Source organism: Pleurodeles waltl, chromosome 8, assembly GCF_031143425.1.
Source record: "Pleurodeles waltl isolate 20211129_DDA chromosome 8, aPleWal1.hap1.20221129, whole genome shotgun sequence".
Classification (NCBI taxonomy): Eukaryota; Metazoa; Chordata; class Amphibia; order Caudata; family Salamandridae; genus Pleurodeles; species Pleurodeles waltl.
Genome location: NC_090447.1, coordinates 57776071 through 57801230, shown reverse-complemented (window position 1 = coordinate 57801230; position 25160 = coordinate 57776071). Strand labels below are relative to the sequence as shown.

Sequence of the window (25160 nt, the reverse complement as noted above, 5' to 3'; positions counted from 1 at the left end):
AGTCCCACCCGTCCCAGCAAGGCAAACATATAGTCCCATGCCAAGGAATCAAACGCTTTAGCAGCGTCCAGAAAAACATCTGCTACATTATCATCCTCTACCAGTGTACTCGTCACCGCAAAGAAAGTGCGTAAATTATGGCCCGTAGACCTTCCCGGGACAAAACCCGACTGGTCCGGAAGTACCAAGCTAGGGAGGAGGGGCTGCAATCTTGCTGCAATCATTTTTGCAAGAATTTTATTATCAATGTTTATCATAGACAGCGGTCGGTATGAGTCGCATTGAGTCGGATCCTTGCCTGGCTTCAGGATCGTCACAATCAGAGCCTCCCTGAGCGAGGTCGGAAGGGACCCAGTCTCTAAGGCTTCTGCATATACCTCCAATAGTCGGGGAGCTAAAATATCCACATATTCTTTATCAAACGTAGAGGTTAAGCTGTCCACCCCAGGAGATTTCTCCCCGGGCATGCTACGGATAGCTGCAGCCACCTCCTCTACTGAGAATGGCTCATCCAGATATTTCCGGTGCACTTCATCAAACCATATTAACGCGATGTCCTCAAAGGGCCCTAGTGCATCAGTCCCGCTAGCGTCCGCCGGAGCCTCGTAAAGTCTTGTATAGAATTCAGTGAATACCTGCATGACTCCACCTGATCCTGACACACTCCTCCCCTCACTATCCACAATCTCGGAGACATAGTCACCGGCCCAAGGCTTGCGAAGTAGTGCTGCCAACGTGCGACCCGCCCTTTCACCTTCCCCATATTGGCGAGCTCTAGCCTCCCTCCCGAGGAAACAAATTTCTCTGAGAGAGGCCTCCTCATACTGCGATATTTCTTGACGAATCTCAGCGAGAGTTTCGTTGGACCAGTGGGATTCCAATCGTCTTTCCAACTCAGCGATCCGAGCCTCAATTTCAGCCATCTCGCGCCTCAACGTTTTTACTATGCCATGTTGTTTCGAGAGACATACCCCTCTGATAACGACTTTGAATGCCTCCCAAATAGTTCCTGGGGACCTCACCGTTCCCTGATTCTCTACAAAGTACAATCTGATCGCCTCTCGCACCTCCTCGCGGAAGGCCGAATCCCGGAGCGCCCCCCTAGGCAGACGCCACATAGCCGATCTACCAAGTTCAGTCGGTATCTCCAATTCCAAACATACCGGTGAGTGATCTGACAGCGTGCGGGGGAGGTGGTCAATTGCTCTAGTCCAAACCAAAGTATCCCCGGAGCCCAGCCAGCGGTCAATACGGGACCAGCTACCATGCACGTAGTTTAAGCATGTACCCTCTCTCGCCTCCCCATGTCGTCACCTCCACAGGTCAACCAACGCACCATCGCGCATCACCATCTCAAGCGCTTTAGCAGCTGCAACATGCTGCATCCTGGCTAGGCTCTCTCTGTCCAACCTGGCATCTAGGACGACATTAAAATCGCCCCCCCATATCACCGCGCCAGGACCCAGCGACTCTATTAAGCGCCACAGCTCCAAAAAGAAATCTGGATCATCAACATTTGGCCCGTATACAGCAACCAGGCGGCACGCTTTGTCTAGAAGCACACCACTCATCATAACGTATCTGCCATTTGGGTCCACCAGTACCTCCTTCGTGCGCCACTGCAGCCCCTTACGAATTAGGATAGCAACTCCACGGGAATAGCTCGAGTATGTGGAGCTATGTATCTCACCCACCCACCCAGATTTAAGTCTGCATATTGTAGACTTCACCAAGTGCGTCTCTTGTAGCATACACACATCAATTGCATGTCTCTTAACATAGGCAGCCACAAGGCGAGCCTTCCTGCCATCATTAAGCCCTCGCACGTTCCAAGTCAAACATTTGATCACAGACACTTCCTCACCCCTCGGTCCCATCGACAATCAGCCAGAAGCGAATTCGAAGACCAGCCACCACCTGCCTTGTATTTAACAAAGGAGCTAATAAAACATCCATACAAAGAAAGGGAAACAACACCCCGCAATCATTCAGGAGATCAACCACCCCCCACCGACACAGGTCCCCCAAATGGACCCAACCAGAATCCCACCCATCTTGGCCCCAACACCCACCCCAAGAACAAGAACAAAAATTGACAGGACTCATCCTAGGGGCTATGACCAGCCAGATACCTCTCTACTCAGTTAACACCGAAAGAGAGGGGCCCGTGGGCCAACCATTAGTCCTGAGCTGACAGGGAGCCAGGCAAAAAGCAGCCAGCGCGCTCAAGCAGTTCCAGCAATGAGTACTCAGTCAACCAGAGCATATTAGTCATTGTCACTTAAGGCAGCATCGTCGTCGTCACGTCTCCGGCGCTCCACAGCCTCCCGTCTCCTAGGTAGCTGCCGGGCAAATTTGGTCGCCTGTTTCAGGTCTGTGAAGTAGATCATCTTACCCTCATGACGCACCCTTAACTTAGCAGGGTATAGCAGAGCAAAGTTTACTCCCGCTTGTGACAACAGACGCTTAACCGGCAAAATGGCTCGCCTCTGGGACTGCACACCAAGCGTATAGTCTGGGAAAAAATTTATTTCGGAGTTCTTATAGAGTAACGGGCGTCTCTCTCGTGCCAATCGGAGTACCGTGTCACGGTCACGGTAATTCAGTAGACGTGCAATAATTGGGCGTGGAAGAGTCCCAGGAGGAGGACGGGGTCCCAAGGATCTGTGAGCTCTCTCTACCACAGGCAACCGAGAGAGCTCACCAGCAAACAACTCAGATAACATCTGCTCTATAAAGTCTTCCATTCGCCCCATGTCGGTCGCCTCCGGCAGCCCCACGATTCGTATGTTATTGCGTCGAGATCTTGATTCCAAGTCTTCGTTCTTGTTGCGTATGACCTCAAGTATTCGATCCATTCGAGCGATCTGATCTCTGTCGCCCTGGCGTGCATCCTCTATTTCAGATGTACGTGTCTCCAAAGCAGCAAATCTGGAGTCATGATCATCAACACGCGCCCTAATTCGATCAAGCTGTTCGGTAACATGGTCCAGCTTAGCATCGATGCCAGCCAAGCTGGTCCTAAGGTCTAAGAACATGGACTTCACCGATGCCACAGAACTGTCCTCTTCGCTCGGCTCCTCGCAGGACTGGGAGCCAGCAACAGCGCTCTTTTTTTTCCCACCTTCAAAAGTAAGTTTAGCCTGGCGCTGATCAGCCTTACCCATCGTTCCACACTGCGTCAGCACCTCCAACCAGACTCAGGTATGTGGAGCCAAACCAAGGGAATTCCCGGTTCCAAAAGAAACTCCTTCTGTAGCGTGACACTCACCGGGGGCCCCAGTAACAGCCACAGGGGTTATCGACTAGCGGGACCCCTGAACGCCAGCCTGCCCTCACAGGCCCGATTGGCCTACGCTGCCCGGCCGGATCCTCGCCTCCCGATTTTCTCCGCAGGAGGCTGCAAGCTTAGTTTTCACCACCCTCCATCAGGTCGTACCTTTGTGTCCTCGAAATAACGGCCCAAGAGGCTCGCCCAGGTCCCGGAGCACTCCCTCACTGTGCCCGAACTGTCAGCAGCCACAGGTTCCAAAGCCCCACGCAAGAGCTCGCCTCTCCAGCCACGTCCGTATAATACCTCTAGGCAGCAGGAGAACCACGAGGACCGTCAGTGGCTCCTCGCCCCAGCGCCACCATGCAAAGCACTCCGTGGGGCCGTAGGGCCGCGACGCGACCCCGTCGCCGAGTGGCCCCCAGGCGTCACCTCGCTTGCGGACAAACACCTTCCGTGAGCGGCCGGGGGCAATGGATCCCCCCGTCCGCTTCGTGCTTCTCTAGCACAGCGCCCGGCCCTGTCCCTCAGCGGCCGGCGCAGGCTCCACCTCTGTCCGCCCGCTCCTCTTGCGTTCCGCACACGCGGGCGCACCCGGTGTGGGCCCGCCCGCGTCTCCGCTCAGCTGCTGCTCTGGTCTTCGCGCCGTTCTGAGCCGCAGAAAACGGCCCAGGGGCGCTTACTATTAATGCGCGCCCAGCCGGTACCTGTCCGAACCGTCAGGTGTGTCAATTAAATGGATAAACGGCCCCGGGCCGGGCAGAGCCTCACAAGGTGACGGCCATCTTGCCCGGCGGTCAGGCCACGCCCCCGGGTGAAGAGATTTTGAAAGCTCCTCAGCTGGCACCACTGCCTCTCCGTGTACATGAGCACATTCTTCAGTCACAGAAACACTTTTTTGTCTGCCTAGTAGATCTTCAAGTTCTTCATACTAGTCCCCCTGCTTCTTGGGAGGCTTTGCAGAAAAAATGTGAAACAAAGGTCACTTAGCCACAGTACACCTAATAAACAATATTACACCACGCCCCAGAAATTAAGGTTGACATGAAAGATCATTGTGGAAAGACAAGGCAAGCACACTCTAAAGCAACTCACTCAATCAAGATGATATGCAGTCCTGTTATGGTAGAATATATTTAATTATTTTGTACTCGGATATGAACTTATTTACACATGTGCTGAGCTAGCCAACTGCAAAGTAAACAACAAACTTTCACAGTCTTGTGAAATCATGGGAGTGTAGTAAGGTATTCTACAACTTGTTTGCAGCACTTGAGCCTTTTGTGGAATCCTAAGTAAAACTTTATTAAACATCCACTGTCCTATTCTAGATAGCCACGTGGAGAGAACATTGGGCCTTCATTTCCTTTTACTAATAAATCTGAAGGTCTGCCTGTTAGTGTAAACCTGAGATGGGTGTCACTTGAAAGACAATTGAGATGAAATGACCAATGAGTGAGACCCCAAGTCAACATTTGAGAGGTGGGGTGAGAATGTGAGTACAAAGGGGGAAATGTGACCTGTGGCCATTTCGTTAGAACTACTTAAACCAACCAACGATGGTACGTTTAAATGTTGAATGGACCAATCGCTTTACCATGAGTTTATGATCAGTGGTGGGAAAGCCTGCTGGTCGATCAAGCAAGATTATAGAACCAGTACAACCAACATCTACGTATTGTTTTTTTTTTAATAACAATTGTTTATTAGTTTTCAAGAAACAACTGCAAGTTATGGCATCCATATTTGCTGACCACAACATATATTTCTTCTATAGAACCCTTGCCCACAGTTACAATTGAAGAGCTTTTCTGCTACAAGAAAACCTTCACTCCACCCACCATTTCCCCAACCAACCACTCTATTTCTCACCCTCCCTGCCCTTCAATTGTTTATCATTTTAGAACATTACCCCAGATCTCATCAATGTTTTGTATATTGTCAATGAGTCTATATATTATCTTTTAAAAACATGCAAAGTCATGCATATCTTAAAACCATTGCCTGTGTGGCGGTACTTTTGTGGTCTTTCAAAGTCGTAGTATCCCCACTTTTGTGATTGCCAATACCGTTGATAGCCAGAGCTTTACATTGAACATCAGGGTGGTTATCGCAAAGAAATTATACAAAGTACTGCTTGCTCTTGAAACTTCAGAGGTTCCCTCAGGTTGGCCTTGAGAGTGCACAAACAGTGCGATTCTAAACTCAGTTTGGCCCTTTGGAGGTTCACAAGGGTCTAGTGCCATCTGCGTAGAATCCTAAAGTGGCTGTATTTCAGCTGTGCTTCCCTCAAAACACAGCTGTGGTCATTAAACGGTGCCCCATGGTTTTTCTCATGTGTACATATTAGTGTAACAGAGAGAGTGGAATTGGACATGGAGGCCTCCTAAGCACTGTACGCAAGGCGCTCCTCAGTTGTGTGTCTCTCTGGTCCTGTGCACCTGGAAGACCAAATTCACTATGAAGGTCCCTAAAATATTTGATCTCCCCTTTTTAATCACTTCACCAGGCATTTAATGATACAGCATTTCCAGATTGAGCCGCTAATCTCTGATTGGCCCACTTTGATAGCTGCATTCTGCCACCAGGGAGCACCTGTGTGCAATGAGTCTGAACCCTCCACCAGTGCATGGGCCTTACTTCAATCCATTTTAGGGAGCTGTATAGGTGGGAAACGGGCCTTTGGCCCTGTTTGTGATCCAGTGCAATATGTCACTAAATCTCCCTCAGCCCCAGCAAGTGGTCTTCCAGAGGGATCCATAAAGGCATTTCATGAACGTTCTAATCATATAGGCAGAGTGAGCTAATTGGTGTGCAAGCCAGTAGCATTTCACTTTTGACATTCGTAGTCCCCCCGCTTTGGAAGTGGCATTGAGTTTGAAGCTGTGTATTCATGCCCCCCACCAAACAAACAAGCATTTTTGTTTGTCTTTTTGATGTAGAAGAAGCCTGGGAGTCAGTAGAGGCAGCATTCCAAAAATATGATTAAATCTGGGTGCAACAATCATTTTCACTACCTGCACCCTCCCTCACAAAGACATACTTTAAAACCTACTGTCCTTTGTCCAGTGAAGGGGGGAAAATATCCTGACCCATACCTTCTAGGCCAGTATTGATCTCTATTGACTTTCACTTCCAGGCATAAAGGTATCTTTTGCCATTGGATCTGTGGGACTTTCTGACCTGTATAGTCAGGAATGGAATTGATGGAATTCCTGCAGGACCTTACAGAGGTGTGTCAGAAGATCCAAATTTCTCCTTCAGCTGCAAGATCAAAAGGCATACTGCTTTCTCACACCGTTAGTAATACCTGTGCCATAGTTGAAATTGAGCCTTTTCAGCCTGGGTAGGATACAACCCATATATGTTCTATGTAGTATTTGTGACTGCTCTAAGATTATCTGACGTGGGGTATACTGCATATTTTGATGTAAGTATTTTTTACCTCCTTTTCCAGGGAGCATCTATCCCAGCCTGTTCGCTTCTTAATGATCACAAATTTATCCCTGAGGTCTCTCCTAGTACTTGCTTTACCTGCCCCCCCCGATAGTATTGAGGGCAATTAAACCGACTAGCCTATTTTCATTAAAAAAATGTTGAACCAACGATACCAGTCACTGTTTCTCACTTAACTCCATATATCAGGCTGTGTTCACATATCACAGCCGTGGAGAGGCAGCCTCAGTCTCAAGATTGATCATAAGCTCCACCATACAGTTGTCCTTGTCCAAATTTCCTGAGCGTAATCTGTGCCTCTTCCACATAATGGAGAGCGAGCGTGAATGTAAGGTCATAATCAATGTGGAAGGTGTAATCACAGTTCCTCAGATGCAACAATCACCATAGATTGACCAGAGTGAAATCCAAGATTAAGTCCTGCAAGAGTTTCCTGCTCCTGTCATGTTTAACGTCTAGATGATGAGACCTACCAAAAACTAGATCAATCACTGCATTCCAGTCACCCCAATCACCATTTTCATCTTGCTAAAAGATAACAGCAATCTAGTTAACCTAGAATAGAAGGCAGATTTGTCACCCACTGGGGCATACAAGGAACCCACCATCAATGTGTCCTGAATCGAAGCTCTACAAAGACATATCTCCCCTTTTCATCTATCTGTTTGCTATGCAATCTATATGGTAGGTGTTTATGAATGAGTATCATCACTCCTTTGGTTTTATGACTCAGTGGTACAATCTGTGATATGGGGTGCATAACTTCTGGACATGCACAGAATACTTGGCCCATCCAAGCCCTACTGAGTTTGTCACACTCATGCGGTGCCAGGCGAGTGTCTTGAATCAATGCAATGTTTGGTTTTCCATGACCAAAGAAGGAGAGTACCTTTTTCTTTTTTATGAAGTATATGAGGCTGTTTACATTAAGGGATAACAGAGTGAATGGTTTTGTGAGGCCTGTCATCTCAGTGTTGGACTGTTATTTCAGGCAGGCAGCGGAGAAGATGAAAGTGGTGAATAGCAGTGAGAGGAGGTGAGATTGGCTTTGCAAGGTAAAAGAGGAGCAGATAGCCCTGAAGGAGTACCTTGCTTTGAGCGTCCGGTCTAGTTTGAGGGGCAATTCCCCTACCCAAGGGTGCCAAACCCACAACAAAACCCTAACCCTAAAATAAACAACTTTAGTATTGGGAACATCGGTGGCAGCCTTACTAACAGCATTCTAGCCCTCAGCCACTGCAATGCCTGACATTTGAACATTGAACTACGAACCATATAAGAATACCAGAAAGCAGGATCCCAGGAGAACTACCAGTACTCCAGAGACATCCCCTCTTCCCCAGTGAAAAACAAGCAATGATAAAAATACCATGATTCTTCACAAAAAACTGTCTTCCACCACCTACATCAGTATTCACTCCTGTTGCAGGCAACATGGAGGCAATACAAATAGATATGCCAAGGCTCCAGCCAATTTCTAATTTCTTTCATAGTGTCCTTCTGAGAATAGTCCAACCCACTGCAGGTTACCAACTGGAAAATTCTTAGCGCCTGTCCCCATATTGGCATCTGAGAATGTCCAAGGTCCAACATTCCGATTCTGTCTATATGTGAAAGAGGCGCCCATCGCCTCTCACCATAGAGGGACACCCACCCTCACTCCCCCTCTTTTCCATGCCTAGTACAGTACTGAGCAGGACATTGGGTCAAGCGTGGGTTAATCACTCATGTCATGCTGTGGGGATCCTTCTAGACACAGGTTGTCCGAAGTTAGACTTTAATAGGCGAACATGATTTATCCCTGCCATCCCGGGGTTCCCAACTGGTTGTTTTGGTCTCCTTGCCCCATTTCCATGTCACTTCTTCCATGCAACTGCATTCCTACAAAGCTTCTCTGTTCGTACCCTCTCTGTCCTCCCTGGGGCCAGTGGGGAAAGTTCTCAAAATCGTAATATCCATCCTGGCATCATCCTTGCTTTCCAAGGAGTCAAGTAGCCTCTCCAGCTCCTCCAGGTCATTATTTTTACATGTCCGGCCATCCAGGGTTCTCAAACATTTTGCTGGTTCTACCAGTCCGTATTTCACCTTCTTCTTCCTGAGATGAAGCCTGAGAAGCATTACACTTTTCCTTGTCTGGATTGTTTTGTATGAGAAGTCCGGCATGATGAGGATCCAGCTGTTTTCATACATGCATGGCCTATGCCTTTTATCAGCTTCATGAGTGTGGCAATCCTGCTCGTGTCTGAGGCAAAATTTAAGTATTTGTTTTGGGATGTCCAAACAAGGGGGTTGATGCTGTCTAACCCTATGGGTCCTCTGAAATTCCAAAGGAGGGCCAACAATTACAGTAAGGAGGGTCAGAAGTAGCTGTCTAAAAAAGTATCATTATATCCTTCTACTTCCCTTACAGGTTCCCGTAAATTCATACATTGTTCTACCACCTCTTACCTTCCAAGTCTGTAGTTCTCTGATAAAGCTGACATATTTCTGGGTCCCAATCTGATGTTTGATCACATCTGGATTCTATATCTGGGTTTGCAGAGAGTTGTGAGGATAAGCTTCAGAGATGCATTGCACAGCCAAAGCAAAGTGTCAGTTCCGAGATGCAAGGCTGTGGTGTGCGGTTTTGTTGCATCTTTGTCAAAGACACCATTGACAAGGCCTTGAGATAGAAATTCTGAGTCAGGATGAGTTGCACACTTGGGGTGATGCATCGGTTCCATGGAGCTGTGAGGCTGTGATGCGGAGTCTGGCTTTGTTCTTGAGGTTGCTGTCAATGAGGGATGCAAGGGCCTATGCAAAGGACCATTTTATAAAATGAAATATGGTAAGTCTGATGTTATCCTCCTGGAGAGGTAGGCCTTTCAGTAGTGAAAAACACATTTAAGAGATTTTCACTACCTGCACATGTAAAATTTAAAAGTGCATGTCCTAATTACTAAGCACATTGCACCCTGTCCTCTGGGCCGTCAAAGGCCTACACTAGGGGTGGCTTATATGTATTTAAAAGGAAGGTTAGGACCTGGCAAAAGGTTTCACATGTTGAAATAGTAGTTGAGACATGTTTAAAGTGCTACTTAAGTGTATGGCACAATTAGTGCTGCAGACCCACTAGTTGAATTTAATTTACAGGACCTGGGTATATGTATAACCTGTATACAAGGGATTTATTAGTAAATTAGATATGCCGATTGGGTATAAGCCAATGTTACTATATTTAGAAGGGAGCGCACACACACTTAACCACTGGTTAACAAAGGTAAAGTGCACAGAAGGGTGAAGGCAAAAAGTTGGGGGGAAGACCACCCCAAGGCTGACACATCTAATAAACATGTTATAAGTAACAAGAATGAAATGAACATCCCTAGCATGTTTTAAAATGTAGTTTAACTAATACTGATTACTATGCGCCACACTAAGAGAGCATGAAAGGCAGACCAACTTCCAGTCTTGAGTTTCTTAGGGCAAAGAGACACACTGCATACCTTGTTGACAGCAAAGGCTGTCTTAACCAGCAGAGATGAAAAGACAGTGTTCCCTGCGAAGCGAAAACACCTGCTGTGGTAGCAGTAATTTAGGTGGTCCTTATGAAACGGCAGAAACAACCGCCGTGTTCATGCTGGCAGTCAAAACACTGACCGCCAGTGACCCCGGAACTCCGCCGGCCAGATTATGAATTTTTCTGAGAGCTGGCGGGTGAAAACATTGTTTACGCCCGCCAGCCCACAGAAAGGTTCGGCCAGGACATTCACGTGGAGCCGCCGTCAATGCCTCTGTGCGGCAGGTGCAGTTGCACCCGAAAATTGGGCAGTGACCTGCGCGACGGGGCTCTGCACTGGGACCCTTCACTGCCCATGCAAAGCGCATGGGCAGTGTAGGGGCCCCCAGGGGTGGCCCGGGGCATCCACTCCGCCAGCCTTTTCCTGGCAGGATATCCCACCAGGAAAAGGCTGGCGGGAAATTAAACATTATTCACGCTACCCTGGCGGATGGTGTTTCATCCCGCCGCCAGGCTGCCTGACGGCGGGAGCCTGGCGGTGGGTGACGGCTGCCGCTGGCGGCCGTCACTATGTGCATTATATGGTGGTTCGGCCCGCCATGCCGGCTGGTGGCTTCAGCCACCACTGCTGGCATGGCGGGCCGAACCGCCATGATCATAATGAGGGCCTTAGTCTTTCTCCAGGTGTAGCCTTTATCAGCTTCAGGCTTCAAGTGAGGTTAGTAGCCGCAAAGTGGAAGGTGTGCTGGCAGTATTCAAGGACATCTTTGGCAGAATGTTGGGTGATAATCTTGGTGAAGGACCTCTCCTGACAAGTTGTCAAGCGGTCTTCCGTATATACTAAGGGCCATTTTTAACAAAAACTCATGCATCACAACGCAGCAAGCCAGCTTGCTGTGCGGCGCATCATGAAAGGACAGAAGTGAGGTGTATTTAACATTATATGGTACAGCCTGTTCTTTTATAGCACTGGCACATTTGGTTGCCTAGCACCAATGCAGCCACCCTTGTGTCATGTTAGAACAATGCCTGCATTGCAGGCAGGATTGTTTTTGTGCAGGAAGGGAAAATCCTCACAGTCATTTTCCTCTTTCTACGTGTGATGCACAATGCAGGACACTTAGAAAGAGGACAACAAGGAGAAATAAAAGTATTTCTCCTCATTCTGCCTCTGGTGGGGGGCATACAATGCTGACACATTCCCAGGTCTACTAATTTAGGTAAATCTGGAAATGTGTCAGAATACATGGTAGATGCGTGGCAACACCAGTGCTCCACCCATGGCGCACCTCCCCCTCAGACTAAAACAAGGCAGTGATTTGTTCTGCCTTGCTTTACTCCAGATTTATCAAGCCACTTAGGCCCACACAAGGTGGCAGATGTGGATTGATAAATCTCATTTAGGTTTTGCATCACATTTGAGTCCACTTGCGTAATGCAAGGGCAACACAAATCCTTGATAAATAAGCCCCTAAATCTTATCAGATACCCACCTTTTTAAAATAAGTTTAAGAATGTCTGACATTTTATGTGCATCAAGTTATGCATCCCAGACAATTCCTTCTGAGCACATACACTATTTTGGTTATATGCCTGTATGTGTTCTAAATTAACCTTGACATTTTGGAAAGTAGACATTTGACACAGACAAATATTGCATTATTTGTTTAATCTTTGTCATCAATCAAATGGCTTGACACTTTCACAGTTCCTAGAAAGATAAGGTCATATGACATCTACGTTTAATAGCAGACATGATAATAATTCTGCATAAATTTTGAAAGATGGTGACTTTCATTGTTTGAAAGAAGGAAGATGATGACCTTATTTAGTCAAATGAAGTCAGGGGTTTAATAAAATAAAGTCAGGCCTTAGGGATTTATATAACAACTAGCCTCCTTGCCACCTTCAACTTCAGATACAGTGTCAGTCTCTGAATCATGCATCAGATGAAGTTTTGATCTGAATTCCAGAAATGGCTCCAATGCAACATCAGCAAAAATCCTGTGAAAAGCCATTTGTGAAAAATTAAACCAAAGAAATCAAAGGGAGAATGTAGGAGAAAACCCAACTGAGAAAATAGTGAAGTGAAGCACAATTGAATCTTTTTCATTAATTTTCAATTCAATGGGTCTCACATTTGCTCGACTTAGAACTATTAGCATTGTAAAGTCCTAACCGGACTTTTATTGCCACACAAAATGAAAAGTCATGTAGTTTTACATAAGCGAGCTGATTTAAAGCACCACACCATGAGCGTGAAGGAACACACAAAATGAAACAAAAGTTCGCTCGCAGTCAAATGTATCGGCAAGTGTGCAGCAAGATCGCACTGCGTAGGAAATAAAAAGAAAAAGTAGCCCAGAAACCATGCGGAAAACAAGGATGGGTAAATACCAGAAAAGGCATGATGTATGCATGCCTTTCACAAATAAAATCAAGCGATTTTTAAAAGGCAAGCCCACGAACCATTGAAACTGATTGGCATGAAGTGGGCGTGGTTAAAAGCCCACAGAGAGATTACACAGACTAGAGCGCTTGTGCGCTTGACCCTAAAAAGAAAGTCATTGCATGAACTCTAAGGAATGCTGGCACTGTCTTGTCATTATGTTGTTGTTTTTTTTTCAATTGTTCCTGCATGTATAGTAGACCACTTCCAGTTCTGTCTCAGACAAATATTGGAGAAAACAAAATGTGTGCTTGGTAATATATAAATTACAGTTGAAAATGTCTTCATGTCAATTCATACTCTAACTCTTGTTAAATGGTCAATATCTCAGTGGATAATCAAAGTGCAGATGTTCACAGACACTAACAGATGAAAGAAGAGGCACTAATTCATGCCATCTCAAAACTCTTTTTCCAATCCATGTCATTTCTACTCCTTTTAAACCCAAATTATCTTCTAAACCAGACTTCTTAGCATACCTTCTGGCCCAAAAAATCTAACTGTGCCCAACAAGCCAAACAGAAACCATCTTTTTCCTGCAGTATCATAGTAAAACAATTATAACAGGCTTAGATGATTGGCCAGTATGAAAGTACTTGACATTGCCACATTTTCAAAGGAGAGCAATACTGGACTTACTTTCAAGTTTGGCCACAAATGTAGCTCAATACTACCAAATATAAAAATGTTGTCATAATACCAAATAGTCTGCAGCTATGAAGTTTGAGATGTAATACAAGGGCTTATAAAACAACCATTTCTAGCCACATGACAATTTAAACCAATATATATTAGAGAAAACGATAATTATTTGGTTGGTTATGAACTGAATTTGAGCTGTAAACACTGCCTTGTTCTACCAAACACATATGTCTTGTCACATGATAATGACAACAAATAGAAATGAAGATAACTGATGACATTAAGAAGTAAAGCAAAATTTCATTGCTTTATAACACTTACCAGCCTTTTACCAAAGCCCAATACAATAAAAACAGCTACAACTATAGCCACTGTAGTGACTGTTAGAAAGCAAAAGAGCTGTATTTCTTCAGAGAGAAAGGTTGAAGAGAAATTGAATATTACACCTTCTCATCTACATATTTCAACATAAAACAGATACAGTTTATGTTTTACTACTGTTATAAAACCAAAAACAGGTTAAACAAATGTAACTGATTCCTCTTTTTGGATCATTAGTACTGAAAAAGTTACCTTTTTAATGTATTTTATACAATAGATTTGCTAACGTTTAACACAATGCCTATTAAACATTACCTGCTGAAGCAACAACAAAATTGTACAGGAGAGCTGTTAGAAAGGAGTCTCTAGTTGGGAACCTCACTCTAGACAGGACAGGGGAGATACCAAGCTCTGATAACCCCTGCTCACCCCCTTGGCAGCTTGGCACGAGCATTCAGGCTTATCTCAGATGCATTGTGAAAAGCATTTGCAGATAACTCACAGTAATACAGTGAAAACACTACAAAAGAACACCACACCAGATTTAGAAAAATAGCCAAAATATATAGTGTAAAACAAGACCAAAACAAGAAAAATCCAACATACAATAATAAAGATATTAATTTTGCAATAATTAACTTAAAAATACATTTCCTTGAAGTCAATAGCTCTGTCTGGAGCTATCATGGCGTCATGAACAACAAATCCAACGGTTCGAGATGGCCGCAGCATCACAGACCAACTGCGGTCTACGGTTTCGGGGAGACCCGCAAACAGTACCTTGAAAATGCAGGGCGTTGTGATCATCGCAATGAGTCCAGAGTACAGCATCGCAGGTGTCGGTTCCAGAGGTCGGTGTGGTGGTCTTCGGGCCCTGGAAGTCACGTGCATTGCAGATCAAACTCCGGGCTGATGACGAAGTCAGGAGCGCTGGTGTGGATGGTGTAGGGACTGCTGTACGAAGCGGGACAATGCGACGTGCAGTGCCCACAGGTCAAGGTGCAGGCAGCCGCTCGGTGACGACGTCCTGCGGCGTTGGTGAGACCAGGGCTGCAGTGTGAAGCTGGGTGGTGCGACATGCTTTATTTCCAGGTCACGGTGCAGGTAGCAGTGATCCCGCTGCTGAATTGCTGTTGTCGGTAGGCCCAAGGAGGTGGTATAGCGCAATTAATCTCCGTGCAGCTCCCACTGGTCGCTGTGCAGACAGGGTCATCTGTAGATGATGCTGGAGTCGATGGTGGTGGCGGTGGTGGACCACGGGTGCAGTGCGGGATGGGACGGTGCATTGTGTACCTCTCAAGCAGTGTCCTCACGCCACGGTGCAAGCAGCGGCACTTGTGTCAGCAAGGAGCATTGTCAACGGGTGTTAGACTTGGCATCCTTGGCGTGGTCTCCCCTAACATTTTGCCTCTGTTTCCCAGGTTGTTGATGTGTGCTGTACTCTGTTTCTGCTGGTTTTGTATCTTTGGGCACTTTACCACTGCTAGCCAGTGCTAAAGTGCAAGTGCTCCTATATAAAATGTGTATGTAATTGACTTTCCATGATTGGCATATTTGATTTACTGGTAAATCCCTAGTACAGAGCACTAGAGGTGCCCAGGGCCTGAACATCAAATGCTACTAATGGGCCTGCAGCACTGGTTGTGTCGCCCACCATAGTAGCCTTGTCAACATGGCTCAGACATGCCACTGCAGTGTCTGTGCAGTTTTAAACTGCCAAATCGACTGGGCAAGTGTACTCACTTACCAGGCCTAAACCTTCCCTTTTCTTACATGAAAGGCACCCATAAGGTAGGCCCTAGATAGCCCCATGGGCGGGGTGCAGTGTATGTTCAAGATCGGACATATACTAATGTGTTTTAAATGTCCTGACAGTGAAATACTGCCAAATTCATTTTTCACTGTTGCACGGCCTATCTCTCTCATAGATTAGCTTGGGGGCTGCCTTTAAATATGATTAAAGCCTAGATTCCCTTTGGGAGTAGATGGACACATGGAGTTTGGGGTCTCTGAACTCACAATTTAAAAATACATCTTTTAGTGAAGTTGGTTTTGAGATTGTGTGTTTGAAAAAGCCACTTTTAGAAAGTAGGCATTTTCTTGCTTAAGCCATTTTGTGACTCTCCCTGTTTCTGGATTCCCTGTCTGGTTCAGTTTGACAGTTGGGCTGTTTGCACCTCACCCTAGACAGTGACACAGAGGGAGCCGAGGGTGTAGGCTGCATTTGCTGATGAGCCATCTGTGCTAGGAGGGAAGGGAGGAGTGGTCACTTACACCCGAAAGGGTGGTGCCAGCCCTCACATAATGCAGTCTCCAACCCCCTGGTGTGTGTCTGGCGCCTGGCCTGGGAAAGGCAGGATTTCACAAACAAGAGAGACTTTCATTTGAAGTAGGCCTCCTTCAAAGGGAGAAAAAGGTATAAGAAGAGCACCCAAATGCCTGAGAATTAGATCACTGCTGGACTCAAGAGGAACCTCTCCCAAGGAGAAGAGCTAAATAGCTGAGGAGAAGTGCTGCCCTGCATGTGACTGTGCTTTGTGGATTGATCCTGCAGTTGCTGATGCTACCTGTAAAAGGGGACAAAGACTGGACTTGGTTGTGCATTCCTGCTTGTTAAGAATCTCCAAGGGCTTGAACTAAGCTTTCCTCCTCTTGTTGAAGTCTCAGGGCCATAAAAGACTTCCCCTGCTAGTACCTGGACTCTCTGCTGAGACTCCTGCCCTGCCAAGTGGTGCCCTATCCAGTTCCTGGGCCCTTGAAAGGTGAAGATGGCAGATAAAGACTGAAAATCCAAGCACAGACCGCTGTGCGGGGAAATTTTCAATGCACCTTCTGAGACGTGGCTGAGAAACGACGCGCCACCGGCTTCGTGGCTCAAATCTATTGTCCACCTGCATTGTGGCTGGAAGATCAATGCAATGCGGCTGGAGAAATGACATGCAACGCTCGCTAACGGAGGGTGATAACGTCGCAACCAGCACGCAGCGCAGTGTAGTGATACCGTGCAACTGGATTTTCAATGCAACATCGCTGGGCACGGAAATACAACGCAAAGCCTGCCCGGATTGATGCATGACTCGATTGCAGGAGAGGAAAAACAACACACGCTGACCCGACTGGTGGAGGAACGAATCACGGTCTCGCTTGTGTGTGAGAAAATTGACACATCACTGACCTTTTCCGATGCACACTCGCCCTTGCAGTGTTATTTTGACACTACCCAGGTACTTTTGTGCGCTAACAGTGTCCCCACTGTTTTCTAAAGGATTTAAGACTCTTTTGCTTTTTAAAATTCATAACCTGATTTGTGCATGTTGGATTTTTGTTGTTTTGGTCTTGTTTTGTTTAGATAAATATTCTCTATTTTTCCTAACCTGTGTTGTGTCATTTTGTGATGGTTTTACTGAGTTACTGTGTGTGTTGGTACAAATATTTTACACATTGCTTCTGAAGTTAAGCCTTCCTGCTTGTGCCAAATGTCTAAGGGGGTGAGCGGGGTTAACTAAGGGTGATTCTCCTTTACCCTGACTAGAGTGAGGGTCCTTGCTTGGACAGCGGGTAACGTGACTGCCAACCAAAGACCCCATTTTTAATGTTGGTGAACAGCGGTTGGGATTAGACTCTTATTTTTACTTGAAATACAATGATTAAGTGTACACTACTGTTTTCAGTGCATACCATTACGTGTCCATATACTACTTGTCTATTTCCTCTTTCTTGAATTTCTCCCTACTTCCATTTTGTGGTAATCCATGATTGACTTTTGAACTCCATTTGGGAACTTGTTTTTCTGCCTTTGGAACTTTGCACTTTTGTTGACTTTTCATCATGTCCCAATCTGGAGAAGCATCAGTTGGAGCTGCTTTTGAAGCAGAAAAACTAGAGAGCTATACAGTTGCTCAGTTGAAGCAGTACTGCAGAAATCTTCTCTGTCCCATTAAGGGCTCCACCAAGAAGGGGGGCTGCCCGGTGGCCTGATAGCCCCTGGGAGAGAAGACCGCTGCAGCCTTAGAGGTCTTCTCTCTTGGCCAATGAAGACTTTCCCACTGGGTTAACGGGTGGGAACCAGTGGAAAAGGTGCAGCAGCATTGTTCCCAGCTCATGACAGGGCCAGCGGCAATGCTGCTGCATGCAGGTTGCACCAGAACCCTTGAAATGCGGGTGCATTTCAGGGGTGCTGGGCAAGGGAACCCCTGCACTGCCCATGCCTTTTTCTCCAAATTGCAATTCGGAAATCCCTATTCCTAATGCATGAAACGTTTATTTTTAAATACCTGATTCCTAATCGGTCACAAATCGACCAAACTCATGAAAATTAGTGAAATAGGTCAGAGTTTGTGACTTGTTCGGAATGATAGCCATCATTGGGATGGTGGCTGCTGGGGTCAGCAGACGACCATGTTTATTATTGTTTTTAAATAATAATGTTTATGTTATATTTGATGTATCTGTGGAACAGTTGTTTATGTTAAACATATTGTTTATCAGTGTCCAGAAGTGTATTTTTCAATGCTTTGTGACTGTAATGTATATGTTTGTTTTTTCAAAAACATATGTAACTGCTCGTTTGTTGTTTCATATGCCTAATTATAAATTGTGAATATAGTGTGGGAATGGACAAGTAATATATTTGGAGGCTTGAGAAAGGTTTTTGCATAGCACACACTGACCTATTTCATTGTGTTCTTATTTTAAGTAATTGTTGTGACTCGTGGCCAAAGTTTTTTTTTTGTGCTATAGTAATAATTTTTCATAAGCCGGGTTCCCCACCTGTAAAAAAGGGCTATTTTGACAAGTTTGTACTTTGTATTTAAACTGCTATAGTTAGGCCTTAGCCTGAATCCATGTTTTTTTAGTCACTTTTGTGGGTGGCAGAATAAGTGATGCAGTCCACGAGAGACATTTAGGCCCGTATTTATACTTTTTTTAGCGCCGCATTTGCGCCGCTTTTTGACGCAAAACGGCGCAAACCTACAAAATACAATGGTATTTTGCAAGTTTGCGCCGTTTTTGCGTCAAAAAACGACACAAATGCGGCGCAAAAAAAGTATAAATACGGGCTTTAATGTTCCATGTCTTGGTGCATGTTTTGCACAAAATACTATAACTTTACAGTAAAGTTAAATATGATAGATATGAGTGAGCCAGTTCACCCATGACACTTGCCTCCTGTTTAGCAGATGTGTAAATCTAGCAAAACAGATAGGGCAAACATTGGGAGAATCATGCAAAAGATGGACATTTCCAATATCCACTATTTCAAGCATTGTGGCAACTCTACTTTTAAATGGTAGGCATAACTGAGGAAGCTTATTGTAAATGTGACTATATATACTTGGTGGCACACCTTCCGTAACCACCAGTTGGGAGGCCTTCCTTCCCAACATTTACTATTTTTCTCCAAATGTTTTTGCAGTGAGGTGGCAGATTTAACCTTTTACTGCATGAAGAATTTTACCATTCCATAGTCTAGTGGTCAAAGCACAATACAAAATGTTACTACAGTCACCCTCTTCTATGAATAGGAATTTGTAAACTATAGAGCAGAGAAATGTTGGCTTTGATATGAGTTGTATGTTTGCGTTAATAACTTCAAAATACTTTTGTTCATATTAGGTAAATTGTGTTTATATAAGGAGTTCTGAGCTTACACTGGGAGTTTTGCATACATAGGAAAGCTTTCCTAAATTATTTGTGGTATATGAATAGTGAACCCTTAACATAATAGCAAACTTAAGAAACAAATCAGGGAATATTCCCAAACTTTTCTAGCTAAATGATACAGGATTGGCCATTAAAATAACACAAACATGAAGTAAATCTGATGTTGGAATCAGGAATTATGAGAAAATGTGATGCCTTTAAAGCAGTGTTTAATTTCAGTCTGTGGTTTCCGGTGCAGGCCACCAGCACTTGTTTTTGAGGACCAACAAATATTTTTCTGCCTCCAGCATTTACTGCAAGAAAAATCCTCAGATGGGAAAGACAGAGGAAGAGAAAAACGAAAAAGCTTCACAAAGGGAAAAAGCAGAAAGCTGCAAGAGTGAGCTGAAGTGGCAGTGAGTGGTTGTACTTGGATTGAAGAGGCCCGAGATGACTTCAGGATTACGCTGCCTCAGTACTCCGTGCTTGCACATTTAAATGCAGCAGTCGCATGTTTCAAAGGAGATCTTTGGGCACTGGCACAATTTTATTTACAAATTAAGCACTGTTTTAAAGTAAACAACAGCCTCTGGAAGTAATGGTGAATGACAACACTAAGCGGCTATGATTCCCAAGAAAAATAGGCACAAAAGGGCTGTCTTACAATTGATTTTTGCACTGTAACAGATCACAAATAACTGCGGTATGAGTGCAGTTTGACTTGGGCTTTGCACCTTTATACCTCTTATCTGCATTATGGTGTATTGGAAGATCATTAGTTTGATGGAAGCGTCGTCATTGAGGGATAGGACGAGCTTCATGTCATTGGGGTAGGAGATGATGTTCAAGCCATGGGTGCGTTCAAAGTCAGCCAGTGGAGTCATGTAGGTCTTGAAGAGGGTGGGGCTGAGGAAGGAGCCCTGGGGAATAATGCAGATGATATCTTTGGGTACGGAGGTGAAGGGGGCTGAAGGATCCTCTGCATTCAGACGGAGAGGAAGAAGGTGATCCGGTGGAATGCGTTGTCTTGGGTGCCAATGCTGGGGAGTCTGGTGATGAGGGTGTGTTGAGAGACAGTGTCCAAGGCTACTGATAGGTCGAGGAGGTCAAGGGGGTGTCTGATATCGTTGGTTGCTGCAATCAGGGTGGTCTTGGTACTGTGGTTTGGCAGGAAGCTGGATTAGGATGGGTCAAGCAAGCTATTGTCTTTGAGGAAGTCCGTGAGCTAGTGGTTGATGGCCTTTTCTAAGACTTTGGTGGGGAAAGGGAAGAGCAAGATAGGGCAGTATATCTTGAGCTCGTTATGATCAGCTGATGGCTTCTTCGAGAGGTGCTTGACTGCAGCGTGCTTCCAGGTGTCAGGGAATGTGGCTGTGGAGAGGAAGGAGTTCAGGATTTGTGTGAGGGAGGGTCTGATTAATTCTCTTCCTAGGCTGTAGAAGTAGTGTGGGCGTGGGTCAGTGGGGGATCTGGAGTGGTTGGAGGTCATGATGTAGGTGGTATCTTCAGTGGAGAGCTGTTTCCATTCGGAGATCCGGTGGGGTGGGCAGCTGTGGGTTGTGATGCAGAGGTGGTCAAGGTCGGTGGACTGGGGGTCGAAATTTCTGTATATGTTGGAGATCTTGTGGTGAAAGAAGTCAGGGAGTGTGTTGTAGAGGACTTGGGAGGGGTGAATTGTGTTTTCTGGTGGATTGGTAGGAGAATTCTCTGATGATACTGTATATTTCTTTGGCATGGTTGATGCTGGCCTCGATGCAGGTGTTGAGAGATTTTTTCTTGGTCTTCCTCATACTGTGGTGATAACTATTAAAGGCAGACCTGAAAGAGTCGAGGTTGGTGGGGGTCTTGTTGCTGCACCAGTGTCACTCTAGTTTCCTGCAGTGGCTTTTGGGGCTTAGGAGTTCTGTGGTGAATCACTTGGCCTGCTTGGTGGGTTTCCTGTTGATGGTGACCTTCAGGGGGGCTATGTTGTTGGTGGCTGAGGAGATCCAGTTAGAGACGTTTTAAACGCAGTGTTCGTGGGTCTCTGCAGTGATGGGTCTTGCTTCTTTGAGGGTAGAAATCAAGGTTGTTTCTGTGATTCTGCCCCATTTGTGGTGGGGGAGGGTCGGTGGTCTCATTGGGGCTTTAGGCCATCCCTTGATGGTGAAGTGGACAATGTGGTGGTCAGTCCATGTTACCTAGGCGGTGTGGGAGAAGTTGGCTCTGTCGCTGTTGGAGAAGATGGGGTCCAGAGTGTGTCCTGTGCTGTGGGTGTTGATGAGTTGAGAGAGGCCGATGATGCTCATGTTCTTGAGGAGAGAGGTGGAGTTAGAGTCGTCCAAGTCCTCTAAATGGAAGATGAGGTCCCCCAGGAAGAAGTAGTAGTTGGAGTCGATAGCCAGAGGGACAAAGAAGTCTGGGATGGAGTTGCAGAAGATTGGGCGGTGTCCCAGGGGTCTGTAGGCGAGGGTACCTCTGATGGTGGTTTTGGCATCAGCTTTGATCTGGAAGATGAGGTGTTCTATGATCAGGATTGTGTCGTCGTCCAAGGCAGAGAGGTGGAGGGAGTCCTTCTGGATGATGGCGATGCCTCTGTCGTGCCAGTTAGGGCAGTCACAGTCGATCATCTTGCATCCAGGGGGTGTTGTGGTGGCGATGTCCGGTGCCGGTGTGAGGGTGCGACATGTTTCAGTGATCAACATTATGTCATGTGCGAGGTTGATGATGGTGTACCGGATTTCTATGGCATGCTTGCAGATGGATCTGGCATTTAGTAGTGCACAGTCAAGTTGAGGTGTCTGGGTGGGCATCTGCTGGGTGGAGCTTGCAGTGGTTCCAGCATCATAGGAGAAGTGCCAGTGGCAGCAGGAGAATGGACATTTGGTTTTTCAGGGTGAGGCGATGCCGCAGTTAGAGTTGAGGGCCTTGCGTCTGAGGATTTTGATCTCGTTGGAGGAGTACTAGTGCTGGGCCACAGAATCAGGGTTTTAGGCGCTAGCCGCGGTCCAGGCAGGGATGGCAGATCAGGGGTCCCAGCGCTGGCTGTGTTCTGGACGCAGACGGCAGATCCATGGGTCCTTGCACTGGGCATGGTCTGGGTGTAGACAGCAGATCCAGGGGTCCTGGCACTGGGTGCAGACGAGTGCAGACAGACTTGCCTTTGGCACACCTTCAGTGCACCAGCAGGGCACCCGCTGCGTGCACCCGCTGCGCAGTTGTGCCACCACTGCCGTTGAATAGGTCCTATTCTTATCCAGTGTCTGTTATCATTGTTGCAAAACATATGGGGGCATATTTATACTCTGTTTGCGCCGGATTTCATCATTTTTTTTACGCAAATCCGACGCAAAACTAACTCCATATTTATACTTTGGCGTTAGACCCGTCTAGCGCCAAAGATCTTGGAGTTTGCGTCATTTTTTAGCGTGGACACCTTCCTTGCGTTAATGATATGCAAGGTAGGCGTTCCCGTCTAAAAAATGACTCCGAGGCATGTGCGCCGTATTTACACTCCCGGGCAAAAATGACGCCCGGGAGTGGGAAGGTAAAAAAAAATGACGTCTAGCCGCTTTAGCGTCATTTTTTAACACCTGGTCAGGGCAGGCGTTAAGGGACCTGTGGGCTCGGAAGGAGCCCAGAGGTGCCCTCCCATGCCCCCAGGGACACCCCCTGCCACCCTTGCCCACCCCAGGAGGACGCCCAAGGATGGAGGGACCCATCCCAGGGAACTTAAGGTAAGTTCAGGTAAGTATATATTTTTTTTTTTTGTGGCATCGGGGGACCTGATTTGTGCCCCCCTACATGCCACTATGCCCAATGACCATGCCCAGGAGACATAAGTCCCCTGGGCATGGGCATTGGGCAAGGGGGCATGACTCCTGTCTTTGCTAAGACAGGAGTCATTTCAATGGGGGTTGGGAGTCAAAAAAAATGGCGCTAATCGGGTTGAGGCGAAAATTTTGCCTCAGCCTGACTTGCCCCATTTTTTGGCGCCCAAGCTCCATTTTCCCCTAGGCCGGCGCTGCCTGGTGTAAGTCATTTTTTTTTACGCACACCAGGCAGCTCCGGCGGCTAATGTCATTCCATAAATAAGGCGCCCGCATTGCGCTTTGGAATGGCGTTAGCCGGCGTTAGATTTTTTGACGCACAACTGCGTTGGCGCAGTTGTGCGCCAAAAAGTATAAATACGGCCCATGATGTCAAATGCATTTTCAGTAAGTTAAATATAGGGAAGGAGTGTTATTAACCCTGGATCACTATTTTACCCAAGGTTCTCAGTAGGAATTATCAGCAGGTGTACCTACCACACTCTTAAATGTTTCCATTACTGAAGAAGTAGGGTCTGGCCACAGATTACTGATGAGAGAACCACTGGGGGGAAAGAGACTTGCAAGGGCTACCCAAGAACATTGATTCAGAACATTTGGTCACTAGAGACTAGGAATGACTCAAAACATGTTAAAAAGGGAAACATTTACGGGCATGTCCTGAGAAAAGAAAAGAATGGTGAACATGGCAAACTTGGTCACATAGAGACTTTCCTCCTCACAGTAAGTATGAGGCATATTTACATTTATTGAACTTTGGAAAAATAGCAGTGATTGTACTGCTTGTGGGTCAGTAAGCCTAATTCTAGGTGTATAACATGCGAAATCCAATCACTCATCAAGTTTGGGAAACTATTTAAAAATATTATTTACGCTCTTTGCCTGAAAAACAGACAAATAATTTTTTTCCGAATCGTCTGGGTCTTCATACCGTAAATCAGAGGGTTCAGCAATGGTGGGACCATGAGGTAGCTATTGGCCAGGAGAATATGAATGTATGGAGCCACATGGTGAAAGAAGCGGTGTGCTAGAAAAGTAAATAATCCTGGTACATAAAAGAGTAATATGGCACAGAGATGTGACCCACAGGTATTGAAGGATTTGAGGCGTGCCTCAGTAGTTGGAAGGTTTAAGACAGACCTGAGGATCATATAATAAGACAAAGCAATAAGAATCACATCAGACCCAACCACCAGTAATGCAGCAAACAAACCATATATTTTGTTAATCGTAGTGTCAGAGCATGCCAGTTTCACAACTGCCATGTGTTCACAATATGAGTGGGCAATTATGTTGTTTTCACAAAACGGTAGTTGTTCTAACATGAAGGGAAATGGCATAATAAGTAGCACACCTCTAATAGCAACAATTAACACAATCTTCCCAATGATAGAATGTGTTAAGATTGTCACGTGTCTTAGTGGAAAACAAATGGCAATATAGCGGTCAAAGGCCATGGCCACCATTACTCCTGACTCCATAATTGAAGAAGAGTGAATAAGGAACATCTGGAAAAGGCAGGCCTCAAAATGGATCACATTGGATTGAAACCAAAATATACCAAGCATTTTAGGCATGATAGTGGTACACATTGTCAAGTCAGTAACTGCAAGCATGCACAAGAAAAGATGCATGGGATCCTGGAGGCTTGCATCACTCCTTACAACCAATAGAATAGTGCCATTTCCAAGAAGAATAATGATATACATGAGGCAAAAAGGGAATGCAATCCAGAAGTGAGAGAATTCCAGTCCTGGTATACCAAGTAGTGTGAAAGAAGGATGGTAGACCTTGGTGATATTCTGTCCGTCCATGTTATACTTAGTGAATTCTTCACAGCATTCAAATCAACGCATGACCTACATTTACGTCAAAGAACAATGATGCATTTTAAATATTTTCTAAAGCAAGAAGAACATTCAAACTATTGGACATTCAAAAAACAGTATGGGCAATGAGAAAATACTGGATCATGGGCCAGATGTACAAAACATTTTATGGACTGGAACCAAACAAGTATGAAGAATTGTTAAAAGAAACTCTGACCTGGAAGATTGCACCCATATAGAC

The 25160-nt window shown here is 45.8% G+C and overlaps 1 protein-coding gene across 1 annotated transcript; it reads right to left on the bottom strand.

Annotated features, from left to right (window-relative positions):
- Nucleotides 1-23959: 23959 nt before the first annotated feature.
- On the bottom strand, nt 23960-24904 carry LOC138249411 (olfactory receptor 52L1-like). The gene has a single exon (XM_069203373.1). The coding sequence runs from the start codon at nt 24902-24904 to the stop codon at nt 23960-23962; it is 945 nt and encodes a 314-aa protein (XP_069059474.1).
- Nucleotides 24905-25160: the final 256 nt, after the last annotated feature.

What these genes read in the sequence shown, in the direction of transcription:
- LOC138249411 (XM_069203373.1), bottom strand. Translation starts at nt 24,904, where the DNA reads ATGGACGGACAGAATATCACCAAGGTCTACCATCCTTCTTTCACACTA.